The sequence below is a fragment of the Wallemia mellicola genome, assembly GCF_000263375.1.
Source record: "Wallemia mellicola CBS 633.66 unplaced genomic scaffold WALSEscaffold_4, whole genome shotgun sequence".
NCBI lineage: Eukaryota > Fungi > Basidiomycota > Wallemiomycetes > Wallemiales > Wallemiaceae > Wallemia > Wallemia mellicola.
This window is the reverse complement of record NW_006531961.1, coordinates 1-17,968: the sequence shown is the minus strand read 5'-3', so window position 1 is coordinate 17,968 and position 17,968 is coordinate 1. Positions and strand designations below refer to the sequence as shown.

General features: G+C 40.9%; 9 protein-coding genes across 9 annotated transcripts; 6 read left to right on the top strand and 3 right to left on the bottom strand.

The window, feature by feature from the left end:
- The first annotated feature begins 1,689 nt into the window (after positions 1-1,689).
- Positions 1,690-3,925, top strand: WALSEDRAFT_59628 (NAD(P)-binding protein). Its single transcript, XM_006956804.1, has 3 exons — positions 1,690-2,129; positions 2,173-2,726; positions 2,773-3,925. Exons 1-3 carry the CDS (start codon positions 1,870-1,872, stop codon positions 2,991-2,993), a joined length of 1,035 nt encoding a protein of 344 aa, XP_006956866.1. The 5' UTR covers positions 1,690-1,869; the 3' UTR covers positions 2,994-3,925.
- Positions 3,926-4,010: 85 nt separating this feature from the next.
- On the top strand, positions 4,011-5,249 carry WALSEDRAFT_59627 (FMN-dependent alpha-hydroxy acid dehydrogenase). The gene has a single exon (XM_006956803.1). The coding sequence runs from the start codon at positions 4,105-4,107 to the stop codon at positions 5,212-5,214; it is 1,110 nt and encodes a 369-aa protein (XP_006956865.1). The 5' UTR covers positions 4,011-4,104; the 3' UTR covers positions 5,215-5,249.
- A 1,880-nt stretch (positions 5,250-7,129) lies between these two features.
- On the top strand, positions 7,130-8,512 carry WALSEDRAFT_59626 (hypothetical protein). The gene is made up of 4 exons (XM_006956802.1): positions 7,130-7,697; positions 7,743-7,867; positions 7,913-8,011; positions 8,057-8,512. Exons 1-4 carry the CDS (start codon positions 7,201-7,203, stop codon positions 8,398-8,400), a joined length of 1,065 nt encoding a protein of 354 aa, XP_006956864.1. The 5' UTR covers positions 7,130-7,200; the 3' UTR covers positions 8,401-8,512.
- Positions 8,513-8,935: 423 nt separating this feature from the next.
- WALSEDRAFT_53685 (arad-like aldolase/epimerase) lies at positions 8,936-9,785 on the top strand (the record flags this gene model as incomplete). The annotated part of the gene is made up of 2 exons (XM_006956801.1): positions 8,936-8,980; positions 9,027-9,785. Exon 2 carries the CDS (start codon positions 9,105-9,107, stop codon positions 9,783-9,785), a length of 681 nt encoding a protein of 226 aa, XP_006956863.1. The 5' UTR covers positions 8,936-8,980; positions 9,027-9,104.
- Positions 9,786-9,852: 67 nt separating this feature from the next.
- WALSEDRAFT_67711 (hypothetical protein) lies at positions 9,853-12,686 on the bottom strand. Its single transcript, XM_006956800.1, has 3 exons — positions 12,183-12,686; positions 10,189-12,133; positions 9,853-10,145 (listed from the first exon to the last, which is right to left on the bottom strand). The coding sequence occupies exons 1-2, from the start codon at positions 12,318-12,320 to the stop codon at positions 10,913-10,915; spliced, it is 1,359 nt and encodes a 452-aa protein (XP_006956862.1). The 5' UTR covers positions 12,321-12,686; the 3' UTR covers positions 9,853-10,145; positions 10,189-10,912.
- Positions 10,156-10,740, bottom strand: WALSEDRAFT_15846 (hypothetical protein; the record flags this gene model as incomplete). The annotated part of the gene is made up of 1 exon (XM_006956786.1): positions 10,156-10,740. The coding sequence occupies one exon, from the start codon at positions 10,738-10,740 to the stop codon at positions 10,156-10,158; it is 585 nt and encodes a 194-aa protein (XP_006956848.1).
- Positions 12,687-13,343, bottom strand: WALSEDRAFT_56517 (YabJ-like protein; the record flags this gene model as incomplete). Its single annotated transcript, XM_006956799.1, has 2 exons — positions 13,102-13,343; positions 12,687-13,058 (listed from the first exon to the last, which is right to left on the bottom strand). The coding sequence occupies exons 1-2, from the start codon at positions 13,129-13,131 to the stop codon at positions 12,687-12,689; spliced, it is 402 nt and encodes a 133-aa protein (XP_006956861.1). The 5' UTR covers positions 13,132-13,343.
- Positions 13,344-13,489: 146 nt separating this feature from the next.
- WALSEDRAFT_59625 (acetylornithine aminotransferase) lies at positions 13,490-14,949 on the top strand. The gene is made up of 2 exons (XM_006956798.1): positions 13,490-13,583; positions 13,627-14,949. The coding sequence occupies exons 1-2, from the start codon at positions 13,499-13,501 to the stop codon at positions 14,811-14,813; spliced, it is 1,272 nt and encodes a 423-aa protein (XP_006956860.1). The 5' UTR covers positions 13,490-13,498; the 3' UTR covers positions 14,814-14,949.
- Positions 14,950-15,180: 231 nt separating this feature from the next.
- Positions 15,181-16,198, top strand: WALSEDRAFT_27533 (putative short-chain oxidoreductase; the record flags this gene model as incomplete). Its single annotated transcript, XM_006956797.1, has 4 exons — positions 15,181-15,454; positions 15,500-15,770; positions 15,824-15,851; positions 15,896-16,198. 4 exons carry the CDS (start codon positions 15,181-15,183, stop codon positions 16,196-16,198), a joined length of 876 nt encoding a protein of 291 aa, XP_006956859.1.
- Positions 16,199-17,968: the final 1,770 nt, after the last annotated feature.

Below are 17,968 nucleotides of genomic sequence, written 5' to 3'. Positions count from 1 at the left end.
TTTATATGTAGAAGACACATAATGGCAAGAATCACCTTGCGAAGAAAGATAACCAAGATCAACGTTCGGTTCGAATTAGGGTCCAATGCTCAGGAACGCACAAGCTCTTCAAGCCCTTTACGAGTTTTTCAAACCGCAATTGACTACATACCAAAGATACTCCGGTGGTTCGGCGTAACCGAGAAAATTCCCGGACACGCAAATCACCAAGACATTTTACGACACTAGTCAAGAAACGCTTCCCACCAATTCAACATACCATTCAAATCCTCATGCTTTAAGAAGTATTGATGGACGCAGTTTAACTTTGTATCGTCTTAACAATACATTTAGATTTCATCATCATCATCATCATATATTATTTACCTGGAATCAACTTAAAATCGAAGCTATTGGCTCGTGTTGGAAACCAGGTACAGGGGCTGAACATACAGAGTCAGTCAACAATGTCTCGGGAATAAATTACTGAGTCGAGTCATCATATACGGACGAAGATTACCAATCACAGAAAGATAATACGGGCGTAGATTACCAAGCACAAGCAGTACAACACGCACATAGCTTACCAATCATAAATATCCCCCAATAAAGGAACACCAGAAATGAGACACTGGAAAACATATATAAGAGACAAAATATTTTATACTAAAAATCATCTAATATAGATCCTATTCATTTAATAGTAACAACAGCTCGTAAACATTAAGCACGCTTATTACTGGTTGTCAAATGCATTACGTTATATCATTATTTCATGATCATTCAGATCATCAGTCGTGTACAAGATTTTCTTCCTATATAATCTTCGCTGTCCGCATTTTCCCTGTTGTCCTTGAGCTTATTGAGCCTTGGGATTCATATTGTCCTTGCTGCGCATCCTTGTTCCGTCCGTCCCTAGTCACGAAATGATGCTGTATGTTCAGCCCTGTATTGGTGGTATTCTGACAGAAGCTTCGAAAGCGTCAATCATCAAGTCCAACACCTCTGCATTATCAGCCTTCCGGCTGACAGCTGCAAAAACGGCCAAGGTCCTCTACGAAATGCTCAGAGAGACTAGGTATCCGACAACCCAGCTACGCACAGGTCACGTCCTTATGAATAAGTCATATCGCTACCGATTCAAACTGATTGGTTAACCTAAATGTAAATGTAGCACGTGGGACACAGATGACAGCATCTCGCACAGAATATTTTTATGTGGAAGCCACGTAACGGCAAGAATCACCTCAAGAAGGAGGGATAATCAAGATCAACATCTCGTCTAAATTCGGTCCGACGATTAGAAATGCTCAAAGCCTAAAAGTAGCCTACAAGTTCTTCAAACCGCAATTGTTACACCCGCTTTTGTTCCTGATTGTTAGGCATCGAGTCAAAGCGAATTATTAAGACACCATGAGATCAATCAAAAATCGGTCCCAGTTAATTTAGCACTCAATATAGATTCGCATAACCTCAAGATTTTTTTTTTGGATACAGTTAAGCTTTTTGTATTATTTAAACAAATATCTCTGTATCATCATTATCATCATCGTTCAATTGTGTAATTGTGCTAATTATGAATGTGAAAACAGCAGGGAATTTTGATGGCTTTTCTACTATTTTTCCCTAGTAATATTGTATTATAAGGTATAACGTTGGTTAAGTCATTTGCGCCTGAATTCATTAGTTTACTTGGACAGAGAAGATGCCGCATAATTGGAACTTCCAAATCCTATTATCGTGCGCGGTGGTATATTTATGGTATACAAGAGATTTCCCATTGCTCTAAGGGTCAAAATGGCGTGATCGCGTTGATCGAGTGTTACGGAGCCAAGTCAAACCAGCTATGTCTATATAAACAGAAGTAATGCTCTCTATTATTGTCATACAATGCCAGCAATAAATACAGGAAAGGTCTTAGTTACAGGTGCATCTGGATTTCTAGCGGTCACCCTCGTGGAGAGTCTCTTAGACGCTGGATTTGAAGTCAGGGGCACCGTCAGATCATCTAGCAAGGGAGAATACCTCTTACATTATTTCAATAATCGTAGGTTTAACTTCATTGTTGTTCCAGACAGTGTCGTGGATGGTGCATTCGACGACGCTGTCCAGGGTATGGATGGAGTCATACATACAGCTTCCCCTTTCCAGTAAGTGTTAGTGATTATCTATTATATGTCTTACGCAGTACAGCTTCAATGCCTCACATCCAAATGATTTAATATTGCCGGCTGTCAATGGCACGCTTAACCTCCTGAAAGCAGCTCATGAATATGGCAATAACACCCTAAAGCGTGTTGTAATTACCTCATCAATCGCTGCCATCTTTGAACCTACTACTGAGGAAGTGGTGTTTACGGAAGAAAGTTGGAATGAATTTTCTATCAGACAGGTGAATGAGAAGCAGGATAAGGCAACTCCTGCTGATATTTACAGAGCTAGCAAATCGCTAGCAGAGAAAGCTGCTTGGGAATACGTGGCATCGGCTAAGACGTCATTTGATATCGCAACTGTCAATCCTGCCGTGATATTCGGTCCTCCAAAGCAGCAAATCAGCTCTGCAGACCAGCTAAACACATCTACTGCGATGTTCTACAACTTCCTTATCGGTAAGCAGCAAAGCTTGGGCGCGGCTGGGAACTTTGTGGATGTGAGAGATGCCGCCAAAACTCATCTACTCTCTCTTACGAAAGAAGTGGCAGGCGGCCAGCGTTTCATTTCAAATTCAGACAAGGGTGGTTTTACTTGTGAGTGTCTAAATGATTTGTCATCTTACACTCAGACACAATCTAGGGCAAGATGTAGCCGATGTGCTTCATGAAAAACTTCCAAATGATGATATTGTCAAGAATCGCGTATTGAGAGGATCTCCAGGAGCTGGTGTGAATGTTAAACAGATGGGATTCTCAAACAATAAGGCACAAGAATTACTCGGGCAATCATTTACGCCATTCGAAGTGAGTGTGGTAGATACATTTCACTCTCTCTGCAATTTAGAAAAGAGTTTGCTCTAGTTTTGTATTAAATTTCTTTTTTCCATTCGCATCACCAGTAGTTAGATGATGCAGATGTTATTGATATGCTTATCGACAAAACATCATCTAGTTCATGTTTACTTGAGCATTCCCATTGGGTTACTTTCAGCCACTATTTATGTCAAACACAATTCCCGGTATTCCTTTTATAGGCAACCATTTACATGGGCAAACTCTATCATCAGTACCCATTATATCGTTATTGGGTATACCTGCCGTCTCACATTGCTTGATTTAGTTTGAATTCATATAGAATTTAGTTTGAGCTAAACAATACACTCTGTTTAGGTAGCCAAGATAAGCTTGCCGCGTGTTTTGGCATCCAGATCAATTCTAGTTGAACGATCTCGTAAAATTAGAAGGATGCTTAGAATGTTCCAAGAAAAAGTTCAGATAACACTTATCTCTTTGTATTTGTCATATATCCTCCAACAATATCGTTGGTGTTCACCCGCTGTTAGTTAGCCTTGAACCATTGATGTTATAGAGCGCGATATTGCAGTACGATTACAAAAATCACAAGATATATAACTTTAAAGCATGAAAAATAAAAAGTCATACGTCCTAAGTAGCCAGGTCTCTATTTTAACGACCGTTTGTGACACATTTTGCTGTGCGCGACCCTCAAGTACATCGACAGTCAAAATTTCATGCTTTTCTGAATAGTCAGTTATTATGCATTAGCAATATCCGGGAAAATTTATGAGCGTTTAGCTGAGTGAGTCTAATTATACAGAAAACGATCAGAAATTATCTCACCAGTGGAAAAGAAAGATAGCAAACGATTAAGAAGACATGGCTGAGATAGGAAGCACAGATTGATAACTATTAATTGAGCTTTCTGTGCTTGTTTCGCATCCAGTCAATGTAATTCTACTTTCAACAGAACATGTTCTTCTCCATCTTCGTTACGTCCATGTATAAATTTAGAATTCCAGCTAAATATTGAAAAAAAAAATCAGGGGATATGCTTTAATTGAAGCCGTGCCCATTTTGGTTCATTCGAAAAACCGCTTAGTTTGAGCCGAGTTAGATAAGATAGCAGTATATAAAAAGCCTCAATAAGAGATGCGTCGATAGTAGTATCGCAATGAATAGACCAACAAAGTGTAATCCCTCAATCACCTGCATCAGCGACCTCGAGAAAGCCTCCTATTGCAAGCTCAATAAGACTGTAGCGGAGTACTACAATGAAGGATCTATGGATCTCATCACCCTCAGGGACAATACCGCAGTTTACGATAGGTATAAACTCAGACCAAGAGTCTTGCGTAATCTGACGAATTTGGACACTTCGACAATGTGCCTTGGTAGCAGGGTATCGTTTCCTCTTGGTATATCGCCTACTGCCATGCAGGGCCTTGCACATCCTGGTCGCGAGTTGGCTACGTCTCGCGCAGCAAGCAAGATGGGTGTCAACATGTGTCTTTCGACGTACACAAATACTTCCAGCGAGGACGTCATTGCTCAGTCGAATGGCGGCAATTCATATGCGCAACAATTGTCAATTATGAAGGATAATTCAATTAATATGGAAATCATCAAAGGTGCTGAGAAAGCGGGATACAAAGCGATATTCCTCACCATCGACTGTCCTTATCTTGGACGCCGCCTAAATGAGTATAGGAACCAGTTTAAATTGCCAGAACACCTCACACTACCGAATCTCCCCGTAGAAGACGGAAATATGGTTACCAGAGATGAGCGACTGGAGTACGACGATCAACTCGACTGGGAGGGCATTGCGCGATTCAAAAATAGTACTCATTGTGAAATCTGGCTTAAGGGGATTCTGACAGCTGAGGACGCAATGTTAGCAGTCGAAGCTGGTGTTGATGGCATCATAGTGTCAAACCATGGTGCTCGCCAGCTGGATGGCTCATGCAGCACGCTTGACGCCTTACCGGAGGTCGTGGGAGCAGTTGGTGGTCGTATACCAGTACATCTTGACGGCGGGATACGTCGAGGTACTGATATTTTTAAGGCGATCGCGCTAGGCGCTCAGCATGTCTGGATTGGAAGACCTGTGCTCTGGGGATTAGCTTACAACGGACAGGAAGGTGTCGAGCTCGCTCTGCAGCTTTTGTATGACGAGTTTAGACTATGTCAGGCTCTTTGCGGCTGTTTAACCATTAACGATATCACTTCAAAGCACTTAGCTAGATTACACGCAGATGGACGTTATCGTCCCATTGTATAACCTTTCTTCCCTTGCATTTATGTTCTTTTTCTCTATTCAGTGTCATGATAATTGGAAAAATAACAAATTATTCACAAAAGGATATAATTGTAAGTCTATTCATCAATATATGGCACTCTGCGTTTCAATGGTCCTGTGCTAAATAATGTATCTCGAGGATCCGAAGAGCTACATAATCGACGAGGTGGTCGTGTGTGGTTTATATAACAGGTAGTGAATCTATTGACCAACGATAATTGAAATATGCTATATTGACTGTACTTGACGAAATTTCACCACCAATCACTCTATATTGTATAGAAAACCAACTGGTCTCATTAAATTATCGAATGGAACTGCTTTCAAAGTATATTGAAGATAGTCTGTAGCGACTTTGAGGGCTTCTGAAAATGTAATTTTACCTCTACTTAACATGTCAGGTCGCATTTCCGAAAGCCAATCCCAGTTGTCTCTCTTTGTAAAGGTTTTATCCAGGGAACAATTGATTATCTCCTTTGTTTGATAATTAATATATAAAACCTATAAAGTATCAATTTTACTTTGGCCTGTTCATCAAGACCGTTAGACTTCTTCTTGGCTACAGCAGCAATTCAATGTCTTAGAGAGACCTTTTCCACAGAGAAAATGAATAATGTAGGTGAATCATAATATGATCCTGCAACTGAGTTTGGACATTGCATTAACTTACATACTCGCTAAAGATGGCTGCCCCTATACAACTAGTTTGCTGAGGCTCATTGCTGATGTAAACAAGCAGTAGTACGACAGTGAAGTACAGTAGCCACTGTTCCACATACATGGCCGTATTATAACTAACATTATGTGTCCCTACAAGTAAACTAATCCAGCTTTTGCCCCTTTAGGATTCATAACATCCTTTCTTGGACTTGCATCAGAATGTCCTATTTCTTGACCAAGGTGTCTATTTAACGTAGGAAGCAAACAAATTTTCATCTGGGTCGGTTTACATGCAGCAGCAGGAATAAGTAATGAGCTCACGAAGCGAAAAAATCCAACGAGAGTTCTTCTGTTTGATGTCCTTTAGTAGTTTGTAATGAATAAGGACATTCATAATAACGTGAAGTGTTTACTAATATTTTAGCTACGAGGGTGTTGATCCTTCTATAAAAGACTGCAGTAGGTTCAAAGAAAAGATCAAAATACTTTATATGAAATTTACATCGAGGACGCATCGAAAAAGCCTTTAGCAGTGTTTAGCTCTCTCATGATCTCCATTTGATTGTGATTGTTTTAGGTTACATAAAGAGAGTTTCTTGTTGTTTATGATAAAAGTGTAAATATTACACATATAACTGAAAAGATTCAATAGCGGACTTAATAATTGAGGTACTGATCGGCATGTCTATGATTAATAATATTGGGAATTGCGCAATTGCATTGACTTCGATAGTGTAAATCATATTGATTAAGGCATATTGGCAGATTTATGAATGTCTGGACAGAATAAGTCGCAAAGAGGTATAGGAATTTATGTTAAATGTTGTGCCTGCACATTAATACAATTGTAAGACTATGAGACAATCACGTAGAACAACAAACTCCGAAACGCTGTCAGTAAATCTTAGTTCCTGGATTTATTGGTAATTTCTGGGAGCTTATCATTTGTTAGTCTACTACCTTTGCATCTAGGAAGAAATTCAAAGTCTGATTCAACGACTCACTCTCAACTAAGTCTTCGAAGCAGTGAAGTCTACAAAGCCAATATCTCCTGCAATGATAATTATAGTGCGATAAAGTGTTTAAGAGTTATATGCGATATCAAGTTATAATTAATGTACGAAATTCAAAATCAATAAGCTAGGTTACTTTCGCTTTTTTCGTCTCATGGATTTCCATGATTCGCTCAATTGACAATCTTAATTGTCTGCTCGAGCGTCATGCACCTTGATAAGATAAGCGCCAAGTCACTACTACTTGGCTCCCATCAATAAATAAGCGAAAATTGCCTCGATAGTGATACATAAAATGGCTATACTCCTATCGACAATATCTCCACCACTCTCACAGGACAACATCCAGCGTCTTAAAGAGCATTTCGATGAAGTTCACAGTTTCCCAAATAACAAGGACGTACCAATCGAAATAATCAACAGAGCGGATGTCTATTTTTGCCTAAAAAGAGGTTTACCTGAGGGCGTATCATCGTTCAAGGACTTCAAGAGTCTGAAGTTGATACAACTCAGCTGCGCTGGTGCCAACGACCTGATTGATAATCCTTCATTCGCTGAATTGACAAACTCAAATGATCTTAATATCGTCGTATCAAACGCGTCTGGATTACACGTCACTTGTGTTGCACCGTACGCGATCGCATGCATACTCAACATTTATCACCGTCTTCCTGAGCAGCTGCTCAATCAAGTTAACAAGCAAAAGTGGATTGACGATCTTCCCGATCATCACGGGAATCGTTACAAAGTTCGCTCGTTGAGAGGTAAAACAGTGGGGATTCTCGGATATGGGTGCGTAGCTAACCGATAAGAGGTTAACTCTGACTCCCGTTGTAGACACCTTGGAAGAGAGTGTGCGAGATTGCTCAAGACATTTGGTTGTAGAATTATTGCTGCCAACACATCAGGCGAGCGGACACAAGATAGTGGTTTCATTATCCCAGGCACTGGCGACTTCGATGGTGGGTGTTCAACAGCCTTTGTGTCTGTACTGACTTTCTATGTAGCTACTATTCCAGAGAAAATGTTCAGCTCGAAAGATGGAAACAGCTTGAGAGAGATGATCAGTGAAAGTGATATTCTCATATCTTCCCTTCCATGGACGAGTGAGTAGCTGCTTCCATACTCGCAAATTTTGACCACGACTCTAGAGCAAACGACAAATATCCTAAATGCAGATCTCCTCTGCTTGCTCAACCAGGATGGTGTGTTCGTTAATATCGGTCGCGGCAATGTAATCGAGACATCAGAGCTGATGAAGGCACTCAACGAGGGGTCGAACACCATATCTGCTGCTCTCGATGTCACTGATCCTGAGCCACTGCCAAATGGTCACAAATTATGGACTCATCCACGCGTGCTTATTACACCACATCTCTCCGGCGAGGCAGAGCTTGAGTTCGAGCTAGCCACAGATATCCTGATTGAAAATATCAAGAAAATCAAGACATCACAGGAAATCATAAATCGCGTCGACTTAGTTAAAGGCTATTAGATTGTTTGCTTGTAACTCAAACGCGTATATTCATATCCATGAAATTGCAATAGCTTAGAACTGGAGACATTAGAGATGAGAACACTGACGGAAAAAGCAGTATTGTAACGCCATAACATTTTCCAGCCACCCTGTGTAAGCAAAGCGGACAGCTAGACCAGACATAAATCAGATCTAAACGATCCAAGTTGTTCAGACTTTTAAAAACAGATGTAGAAATTGATTCAAGCTAAAGAATCCTGAGAGATTGGAGTGTGCAAGTAGGGAGAATGGTGTTTATATAAGCAAAGGTGTTAAATCTCAGATTCAGGGGACTGAGATACAATCTTCTATTTGAGCTAGTGAATGTTAATTTCTCTGAATGCGTATGCGTATCTATCACACACACATGATTAATGCGCGTTCTAGTGACACTCTTAATGAGGTCCAGTTGGACCGTGTCAATTCGAGCCATGCTACCAAGAACGCCTAAAAAGGAGATTTATCTCCTTTTCTTTTATAAATTCCAGATACGATGATTTTGACTGAAGAAAAAGAAGACTTTACTGCGTTTTATATTCCAGAGTCAACCTATAAAAAAGTAAGCAAAACACTCTGCAGCTGTTCACATACTAATAAGCGCCGAGATAAGCAGCCAGCAGGGGCTAAGACAGTACATTAAAGAAAGACTAGCTTTGGCTTTTAGGTTCTTCGCAGCTCACGGTATGGAAGAAGGAGCATCTGGTCATCTTACAGTCAGAGACTGCATTGACAGCAACACATTCTGGGTCAACCCCTTTGGCGTGCCTTTTGAAATGATGACCGCTTCTGATTTGCTCAGAATCGACCACAGTGGTAGGATTGTGGAAGGCGGCAAACCCGATCGTCAATATTACAATTCAGCAGCTTATGTAATCCATGCCGCTGTACATTACGCCCGTCCGGACGCGAATGCTGTTTGTCATTCGCACTCACGTTATACTAAGGCTTTCAGCGCGTTTGGCAGGAAACTCGAGATGATTAGCCAAGATGCGTGCATCTTCTACAATGATCATGCAGTCTACGATGATTTCGGCGGGGTAGTCCTGAAAGGCGAGGAATCTGCTGCAATCGTCGCCGCATTGAAGTCAAATAAGGCCTTGTTCATGGTCAATCATGGCGCATTGACTGTGGGGAAGACTATCGAGAGCGCTGCGTTTTGGTTCTATTCCCTGGAGAAACAATGTCAAGTGCAACTCACTATTGATTCTGCTTCAACCGGCAGAGGATGGAAACCGAGGATCATATCGACTGATTCGGCCCAGTTCACTTACGACAACACCGCCGACGAAGACAGCGGTCGTTTCGAAGGAGAGTGTCTCTTTAAGAGCGTAGAATATAGGTGCAACAGCGCACACAAGGAATAAATTTGTATAAATCATGCATGCAATGGTATTCTACCATGTAAAAACATTCTCAAAGTCAAATAATAAGGGCGAACTGGACGGCGGCAGACTCACTTGTCGAAACTCCGCTTCTTCAGGAAACAGCGGTGACGCGTCGGATTGAATAGGAGTGGCTCCAGTGGGTATGGCGTTGAGCTGCATCATGAAAAGCGTATTAAACGCATCCTGAGGAACTAACTGAGGAAACATTCTTGCAACAACCACATTGAAGTTTTCGATGTCATTAGAGCTAGATATATCAGACGATTTGTTGGCACAGTCATGCACGTCAAACGTGGATCCGTCCGTCGACTCATTCTGACTATCGCTATTAACATAATCCTAACATATATCAGCCAGGAGCCCTCAATACGTGTGAACACACCTTTTTCGACCCGGATGCACTTAGTTTGCGCGCTTTGTACACCTTACCGCCAAATTTACGATACCTGTTGCGGCAATTCAGAGCTGACCTACCTGGCAACGAGCTGGAGATCTTTGTCCACAATGGACCATCGACTTCGTATAGATTGAGAAGTGTAGCGTCTTCCTCAGCCGTCCAAGGCGTTTTTTTGCACTGTAGACAGTTCAGATATCTTGAGGAGCACTGATCGTCTGTGCGCCCGGTCATCTCAAAACTAATCTCCTTCCATTTATGCCCAAAGACATCTATCAAACTTAGAAGCTTGTTATCTTCTTCCCTCGACCACTTTCCGTGCGTGATAGTTGAGTCCAGTGTATAGAAGTAACGCTTACGGCACTGTTTCATCGTTCTCTTACCACCAAAATAGGACGCTATCAATGGCCAGCTGCTCCGTCTACCTCTTTCACTCCCATATTCTTTCACTAGACGCAACAATAGCTTGTCCTCTTCTTCAGACCATGCTCTATCTCCATTATCGGCGCTGGAATTGCGGGATCTGTGCGTTGGTGCCATTTTTACTATCGTCAAGGGCTTAGCTTGCTGGTTCTACCTGAGTTATCTAATGAACGCATGAGTACATTAACTGATATCTCGGTTCAATTAACTTGACTGGGCTCTCTGATAAGATAACGAGGATTCACAAAAAACGCTGAAACAAAATAAAACAATCTATAAAATTAAACAATTAGCAGCTAAATGGTGTCGTATCGCCGTACTGCTGTCTTAAAAGAATACAAGTGGCATAGGTACCTGAAATCATAACGAAAACGCCAAAGAGCACCATGAAAACGTTGGCTGTCCAGTCAAACCAATGTCTACATGCATCGACTCCATTCTTATTATTGTCGTTTTTCATGAGGAATACCAATCCTGGCATGACTATGACAAAGAATGTCATAAAAATTGCACCAACAAGCGAAATGACCAGATCGAAATAGGGTATGCAATTTGCGACAATGTAGGCGACGACAACTCCACCGGCAACTGTCAGCATCCAATAGACGTAATGGCGGGCGCTCTTCTTGTACAAATATTGAGATCTCTTGAAAATTCTGACGAACAGCGATTTTGCGAGGAGATGTGCAACAACCACTGCACCGGCTAGTAATCCACTGAATGCAATTCCGTAGCTAATCTTCTTGATAATAGTCCCTGCGCTACCTAGCACTGGCGAGGAGATATACTGTCCACAATATGTGTAGACAACCAGACTTACAATGATGTAAAACACTGTGGTGATCCCTTGTCCGACGTAAAGACTTTTGGTGAAGTCTTTCTCCTGCTTCATCTCTTTCATGATTGGTATAAATGCAGGTAAACCGCCGTATGCAAAAATGATCGTTGAGATTCCTGACATTACATCCACAAAAGACCCTTCAACGCTTGCAGTTAGACCAAGATTGTATTCACCAACAGGGGCAGCTGCTGGTCTATCAGCCACGGCCACAGCAATAGTTACAATCATAACGCTGACAATTATGCATCCAACACCGAACCATGCTGCATAGCTGACATAGCGCGCTTGATGGAGTGAAGCGAGAAGGAAAACAACGATAGCCATCGCACTGACGAATATGACCGAGCAAGCACCATTATCCGATAACTGACTTAGAGCTGTAGACATGCCCAATAATCCAGATGAGACGATCATGATCATATAGATACAGAATGCCACCTCAAAAATTTCCTTGCCGGGTCGTTTAAATAAGCTGTAGCCAATATCGCTAACTGTGTCTATCTCTGGATGTTCCTGCACATAATTTGAAATTATCACGTTTGAGTACGTTGTCAAAAAGCCTATGAAGACAAGAACAACAGTTCCAAGGGCGTATCCTAGTGACGTTAATGTACTTGCGATTGACAGCACACCCAAACCTATTTGGACTTTGAGAATCAGCGGAATTGCCTATGAGTGAGACGTTCAATGGCAAAACTTAGATGAAAGTAAAACTCACTTGCACCCATCCCGTCGTACGAAGATTGATAAATTCTGCATTCATTCCATTAGCCTCTAGATCATCCTTCAGGGTCGTGACATCGGCGGTAACGTCCACAGCTTCCTTCTTTTGGTCTTTGTCACTTGTATAGCTCATTGTTATTGGAAAACAAGACGAACTTTTGCTTATAATCAGTACTGAAGCACGGCTCTTATGGTCTTATCTTAACTATCTAGATCAGTGGCTATCATGATGTACAGGGCTTATCGAAATATTTGTAGATAACAGAAGCTAGACATAAGTACTTTATTCTCATTTACATTGTCTCAGACATTGATAATTTCAGCTTCACTGGTTCGTCAGAGATTAAGGGCGAATAAGCAGAAGAAGCATCAAATACGCACCAATTAGTAAAAAATGATCCTGGCTGCTTTGTATCACGCTATTTCATTTCATTTGAGAATCTCAGAGTATTATCTCTCTATGTCCACTATACATGTATATATTACAGATAGAGAAGTGCTATTCCACTGCAGCCACACATTCAATTTCTACCAGCGCTTGTACACCATCAATAGAGGGTAACCCCGCGACCTTAACGCCCGTCCTGCATGGCTTGTGATTGTACTCATTGAAAAAGTTGCCATAAACTTCGTTGAATTGGGGTACTTGTTCTAAATTACAACCAAAGAAGCATGTCACTTTCAGCACTCTTGAAGGGGTTGTGCCTGCTTGGGCGAGCGCGTCTTTCATCCACTCCAGTGCTACCTTACCATGCAAACTGATATCTCCTTCGATAATTTTGCCTTGCTTGGTTAAAGGTATACAGCCGCTTATGAATACTAAACCGTTGTACTTAATTGTCTGAACGAGGGGTGCAGATGCTGGAATGTACTGAATGGTGTTAAATTAGATACCACAGAGTAGCTATGCTTACCTGTTTATTACTGAAAGCTTGAATTGACATTGTATCTTCAGTAGATGTACTTTGCGCTTATGTAACTGTGAGAGCCATGTCAGTACCTCCAATATGACGCGGTGCCGTACACTGCTCAGGCATTCTTGTAAGATTTTGTAAGTAGCGCATCGTATCTATTTACAGTTAGAGGCTTTTTGCGTTTGAGTGGTGTCGAAAATTCCGAAGCCGTGTCAGCATCTATATGCTACATTCATTGGACCAAGTCGTTACTCGGCCTTACACTATTTAACGAGACCCATGCAGGTCTTTCTTTATTTACTAAGCAGTTATGAACACCAATACAATCACTACTACTTTCGATGCAGCCGATCTTAAGATCCTCGGGCAGAAGCATATAGGCAATGGATTAGCAAGAATGTCAGACTTTGTAATGGAGCGAGGTGAAGGCAGCTACATATACACTGACAAGAAAAAATTTTTGGACTTTTCTAGCGGTATCGGTAGGTACCCAAACCCGATTTGATACCGTATTAAGCCTTGTAGGGGTCACCAACCTCGGGCACTGCCATCCCGTCGTTACAGAGGCTGTAATCAACCAAGTAAAGACAATCACACACGCGCAATGTACTCTCGGTTTTTGCAGACCATATGTCGAATTAGTCGAAAAGCTACTTCAGATAATGCCAGATGAATCACTAGACACGATGCTTTTTCTAAACAGCGGTAGTGAGGCTATAGACAATGCCATCAAGGTAGCGCGCAAGGCAACTGGTCGTCAGAATGTTATTTGCATGCAGGGTGCGTTCCATGGACGCACCTACGGTAGCTCAGCATTATCGCGCAGCAAAACAGTCTATGCGCATGAAGTCGGACCTGTAATTAGCGGTGTCTTTGCTACAACTCTCCCTTACTGGCACCAATTGGGCGTTCCGGCCGAAACTTCAGAAGACGCGGTCGTAGAGAGGGCCATTTTTGATCTGGATGCACTTTTCCTGCAGCAATGTGCACCACAAGACACAGCAGCCATCTTTATTGAACCAGTCATAGGCGAGGGTGGTTACATACCAGTGCCAAACTCTTACATGAAAGCACTTCGCGAAAGATGCGACAAGTATGGCATCTTGCTCGTTATTGATGAGATTCAAAGCGGATTTGGAAGGACTGGCGCAATGTTCGCTATTGAGCACTCAGGCGTTAGACCAGATGTAATGACGTTCGCCAAAGGTGTTGCCAATGGCTTCCCTCTCAGTGGGATAGTTGCTAGTGGATCTATTATGCACAAGATGGGACCAGGTATGCAAGGAGGTACATATTCGGGCAACGCTGTCGCTTGTGCTGCTGGATTGGCGGTTCACAAAGTGTTCAAGGAAGAGGATATCATCGGAAATGTGAAATCGAGAAGTGCAGAGCTTTTCAATATGCTCAATGAGTTGAAACAGTCAGAGGAAGGCAGGAAGCTCATTGCTGACGTACGTGGCCATGGTCTCATGGTTGGTATTGAATTCAAATCGAGCAATTTAGCTATACCTGCTGAAAAGAATATCACATTCAGAGGAGTCGGTGAAAAAATCCATAAAAAGTGTATTGAGAAAGGCTTATTCATTCTTACCACGTCTATCTATGATGTCATTCGTTTCATCCCTCCTCTCAACATCTCTAAGGCAGAAATGGAACAAGGTTGCAAAATTTTCAAGCAGTCATTCTTTGAAACTGCTCCAGAGTATTTGTAAAATAATAAATTGATTTGCTTTCCCTAAGGATCAGCATACACTCGCCAATTTGTCGAACTTGGGCAGTTAAATTCTGAAACCAAGAAGTAGGATTATAAATGATAAATGAGGTTACATCGAATAACTAAGGGTTGGGGAACAGATTAAGCCTTTCTATTTATCTTTTGGGGGGTCTCTGCTAAGTAGTAAAGGGTGCCTATATCAGTAGTATACATTATAGCAGATAGAACACCATAGAATGTCATGGCTTATAAATAAAGTGATTATGTGCTTAAACTACGGTGACATCATTTAGAGACGGAACCCGAGGTGGGACACGTGTAACGTTCTTATATATCGAGTAACATGTCCTTGAATCATAACTGTCATGACTTTACCAAACGTATTTTTCATTACTGGCACATCAACAGGATTTGGAAGAGAATTAGTGCTCGAATTAAATACGCAAGGACATAAAGTAATAGCTACTGCTCGTAATTTGGACAAAATAAGGGACTTTGAGCAACTCGAAAATGTCGACATCCTCAAATTAGATATTTCCAGTTCGCAAGAAGAAATTGCAAATGTAGTGAACAACGCTATTAGTATCCATGGACATGTCACTCATTTGATTAACAACGCAGCATATTCAGTTGCCGGTTGTAAGTTTCTGAGCTATACATAGAAGTTAGGCTAACGTTATACAGGCGTCGAAGAGGTACCACTTGAGCAAGCTAAAGCACAATTTGATGCCAACTTTTGGGGTACAATAAACGTTACTAATGCATTCCTTTCACATTTTAGATCACGTAAATACGGCGAAAAGTTTATTTCGGTAATCTCATCTTTAGTTGGCATCACTACTTTCCCATACATCTCATATTACTCCGCATCAAAATATGCCTTAGAGGCAACGTTCGAGTCTCTCAAAATGGAGACACAACACTTGGACATAAAGGTACTAATTATCGAGCCAGGGTGAGTGTTAAACCCAGCTTTCACCCAACACTGCAACTAAACGATTCTCATAGATATTTCCGTACTAACTTCTTGCAAGAGGTGAGCATTATAACCGCTCAGGATATCCTTCTAACCGTAAATAGGGCTCTAACATTCAAACACCGAAGAATCCAATTTCTGACTACGCACCAGTAAGCGAAGCCATGTCTGAAGTGTTCAAAGAGCAAGACGGAACCCAATTAGGTGATCCTAAAGCTGGAAGCAAAAGGATTATCGAGCTCTTGACCAACCGTGGTTTTGCTAAACAGATCAGTGACGGTGAAGTCCCTACTAGAGTTGCACTCGGTTCAGACTCATACAACGGCATAGTTAGCAAGGCCAAAGACCTTATCGACAATGCAGACAAGTGGAAAGAGTTCTCAATTTCTACTGATCACAGTAAATAATTGAACTTGTTAAACTTGGATGAATGTTTTAAGTTTCACGATCGCCAATTTCACGTTAGATTAGCAAAAAAAATGTATTGGCGTTAGGTAAAAAAAGCAACATGGATACGTTTCTACAAAGAAATACTAAATACTATCAAAATATTGTTACTAATAGTGAAAATTTTCAAATAAGACATCGTAAAATACTGCCTAAATCAAGCGGAAATTTGTCACTCTTCCTTATGAGCGCAAATGAAATAAGACTCTGTAGGTAGTCCCAATTGGGAGTAATTTTGTATAAATAGTTTTCTCTAACGATAGTGAAGTATAAATTCAGGAAGAGCAACGTAGGAGAAGATGTTATTCTCAAAACGGATGATATTGCTACGTTAAACACCAAGATAAAAGATTGGATAAACGATGTCTCGATCACTGACGTGGACATCAAGGATAATGCATATCAATTTCGTGTCAATATTAAATTAGCGTTTAGAATGCGCAGGTAAGTATGATTAATCACTTCCTCCGTTGCTCACCCAACAATAGTTGATTCTGTATCGACCGTTTATGCCATGTCCCAAAACTAAAGCTTCCAACCTCGAATTTTCAAACAGCCAGTTTAGCAATATACTTTAATGCGTCATGATCAATTATCTGTATTTATAGTGATTTCATCTAAACAGACAAGTTGATCGGATCTGGGCAGATTGCGTTATTTCTTCGTGTCCTTTTTGGGCCTCTCTAATTATTATATTAAGTTATTTTGAGAGCAAATGAATTGGAAATATAGGATGTCAAGATCTCGACTATATAAAGACATATAAAGACGGGTATACTGACCTTAAGGAGCGTTGAAAGCAAGAATGTTCTCTATGATCGAGCTGTAGACATTTCATTGCCGATTCTGAAAGCTATTTTACCAGCAGGTGATATGTTTATTAAAACCAAGAACGAATATCTTTCAACACCGACTTAATGTGGCCGCTAAGAGTATACAACTACCAGAAGATAATGCCACTGTCATTGAGCAAGATAGTATTTTCTTCAGGGATATGCTTGATTATCTAAAATCCGATCCATCGAGTAGTGTCTACGGTAATCATAATATGTTGATACCTCCTGAACATGAGAATGACTTGAATATGATGATAAATTCGATGCTAGATGGTGATGCATAGGGCACATTTTAAATTTGGTGGTGTATGTTGTTAAAAAATCTACTTTTGTAAAGGTGAAGTCATCGTATTATTATTGGTCATATAACGTTTTTACGCCTTTCGTAGACAAAATAGTTTTAGTGCTAGCGTTTCGGTACAAGTACAAGAATGTCCAGTAATTTTATAGACGATCGCTTTTAGTCTATCGGCTCTGTCTAGCTAACTAACCAAGTATCCATTTGTTAACAACCATAAATACCATTCATTATAAATTACTTTGAGCATCTAACCTACTGTACGGAAAACGGTGTATAACTTTTGATTATTCAATATCTTACTACGCCATTTGATCATTTGATTTGAAATTGAATTGTAATTCTGATAGTGTCGCAAACGCGTTAATGAAAAGGTTCCATATAGTAGTAGAGCCATTTAATTTGAAAAGTCACTATCGGATCTCCTACTAACCTCGGACTGTCCATGTAATCTACAGGATCAATAGGACTTCCGTCATCTTCGGACTCTCTTTATGATCACATTTTTTCAAAGTATAAATATCTTTAGGTTAGGTTAGGTTAGGTTAGGTTAGGTTAGGTTAGGTTAGGTTAGGTTAGGTTAGGTTAGGTTAGGT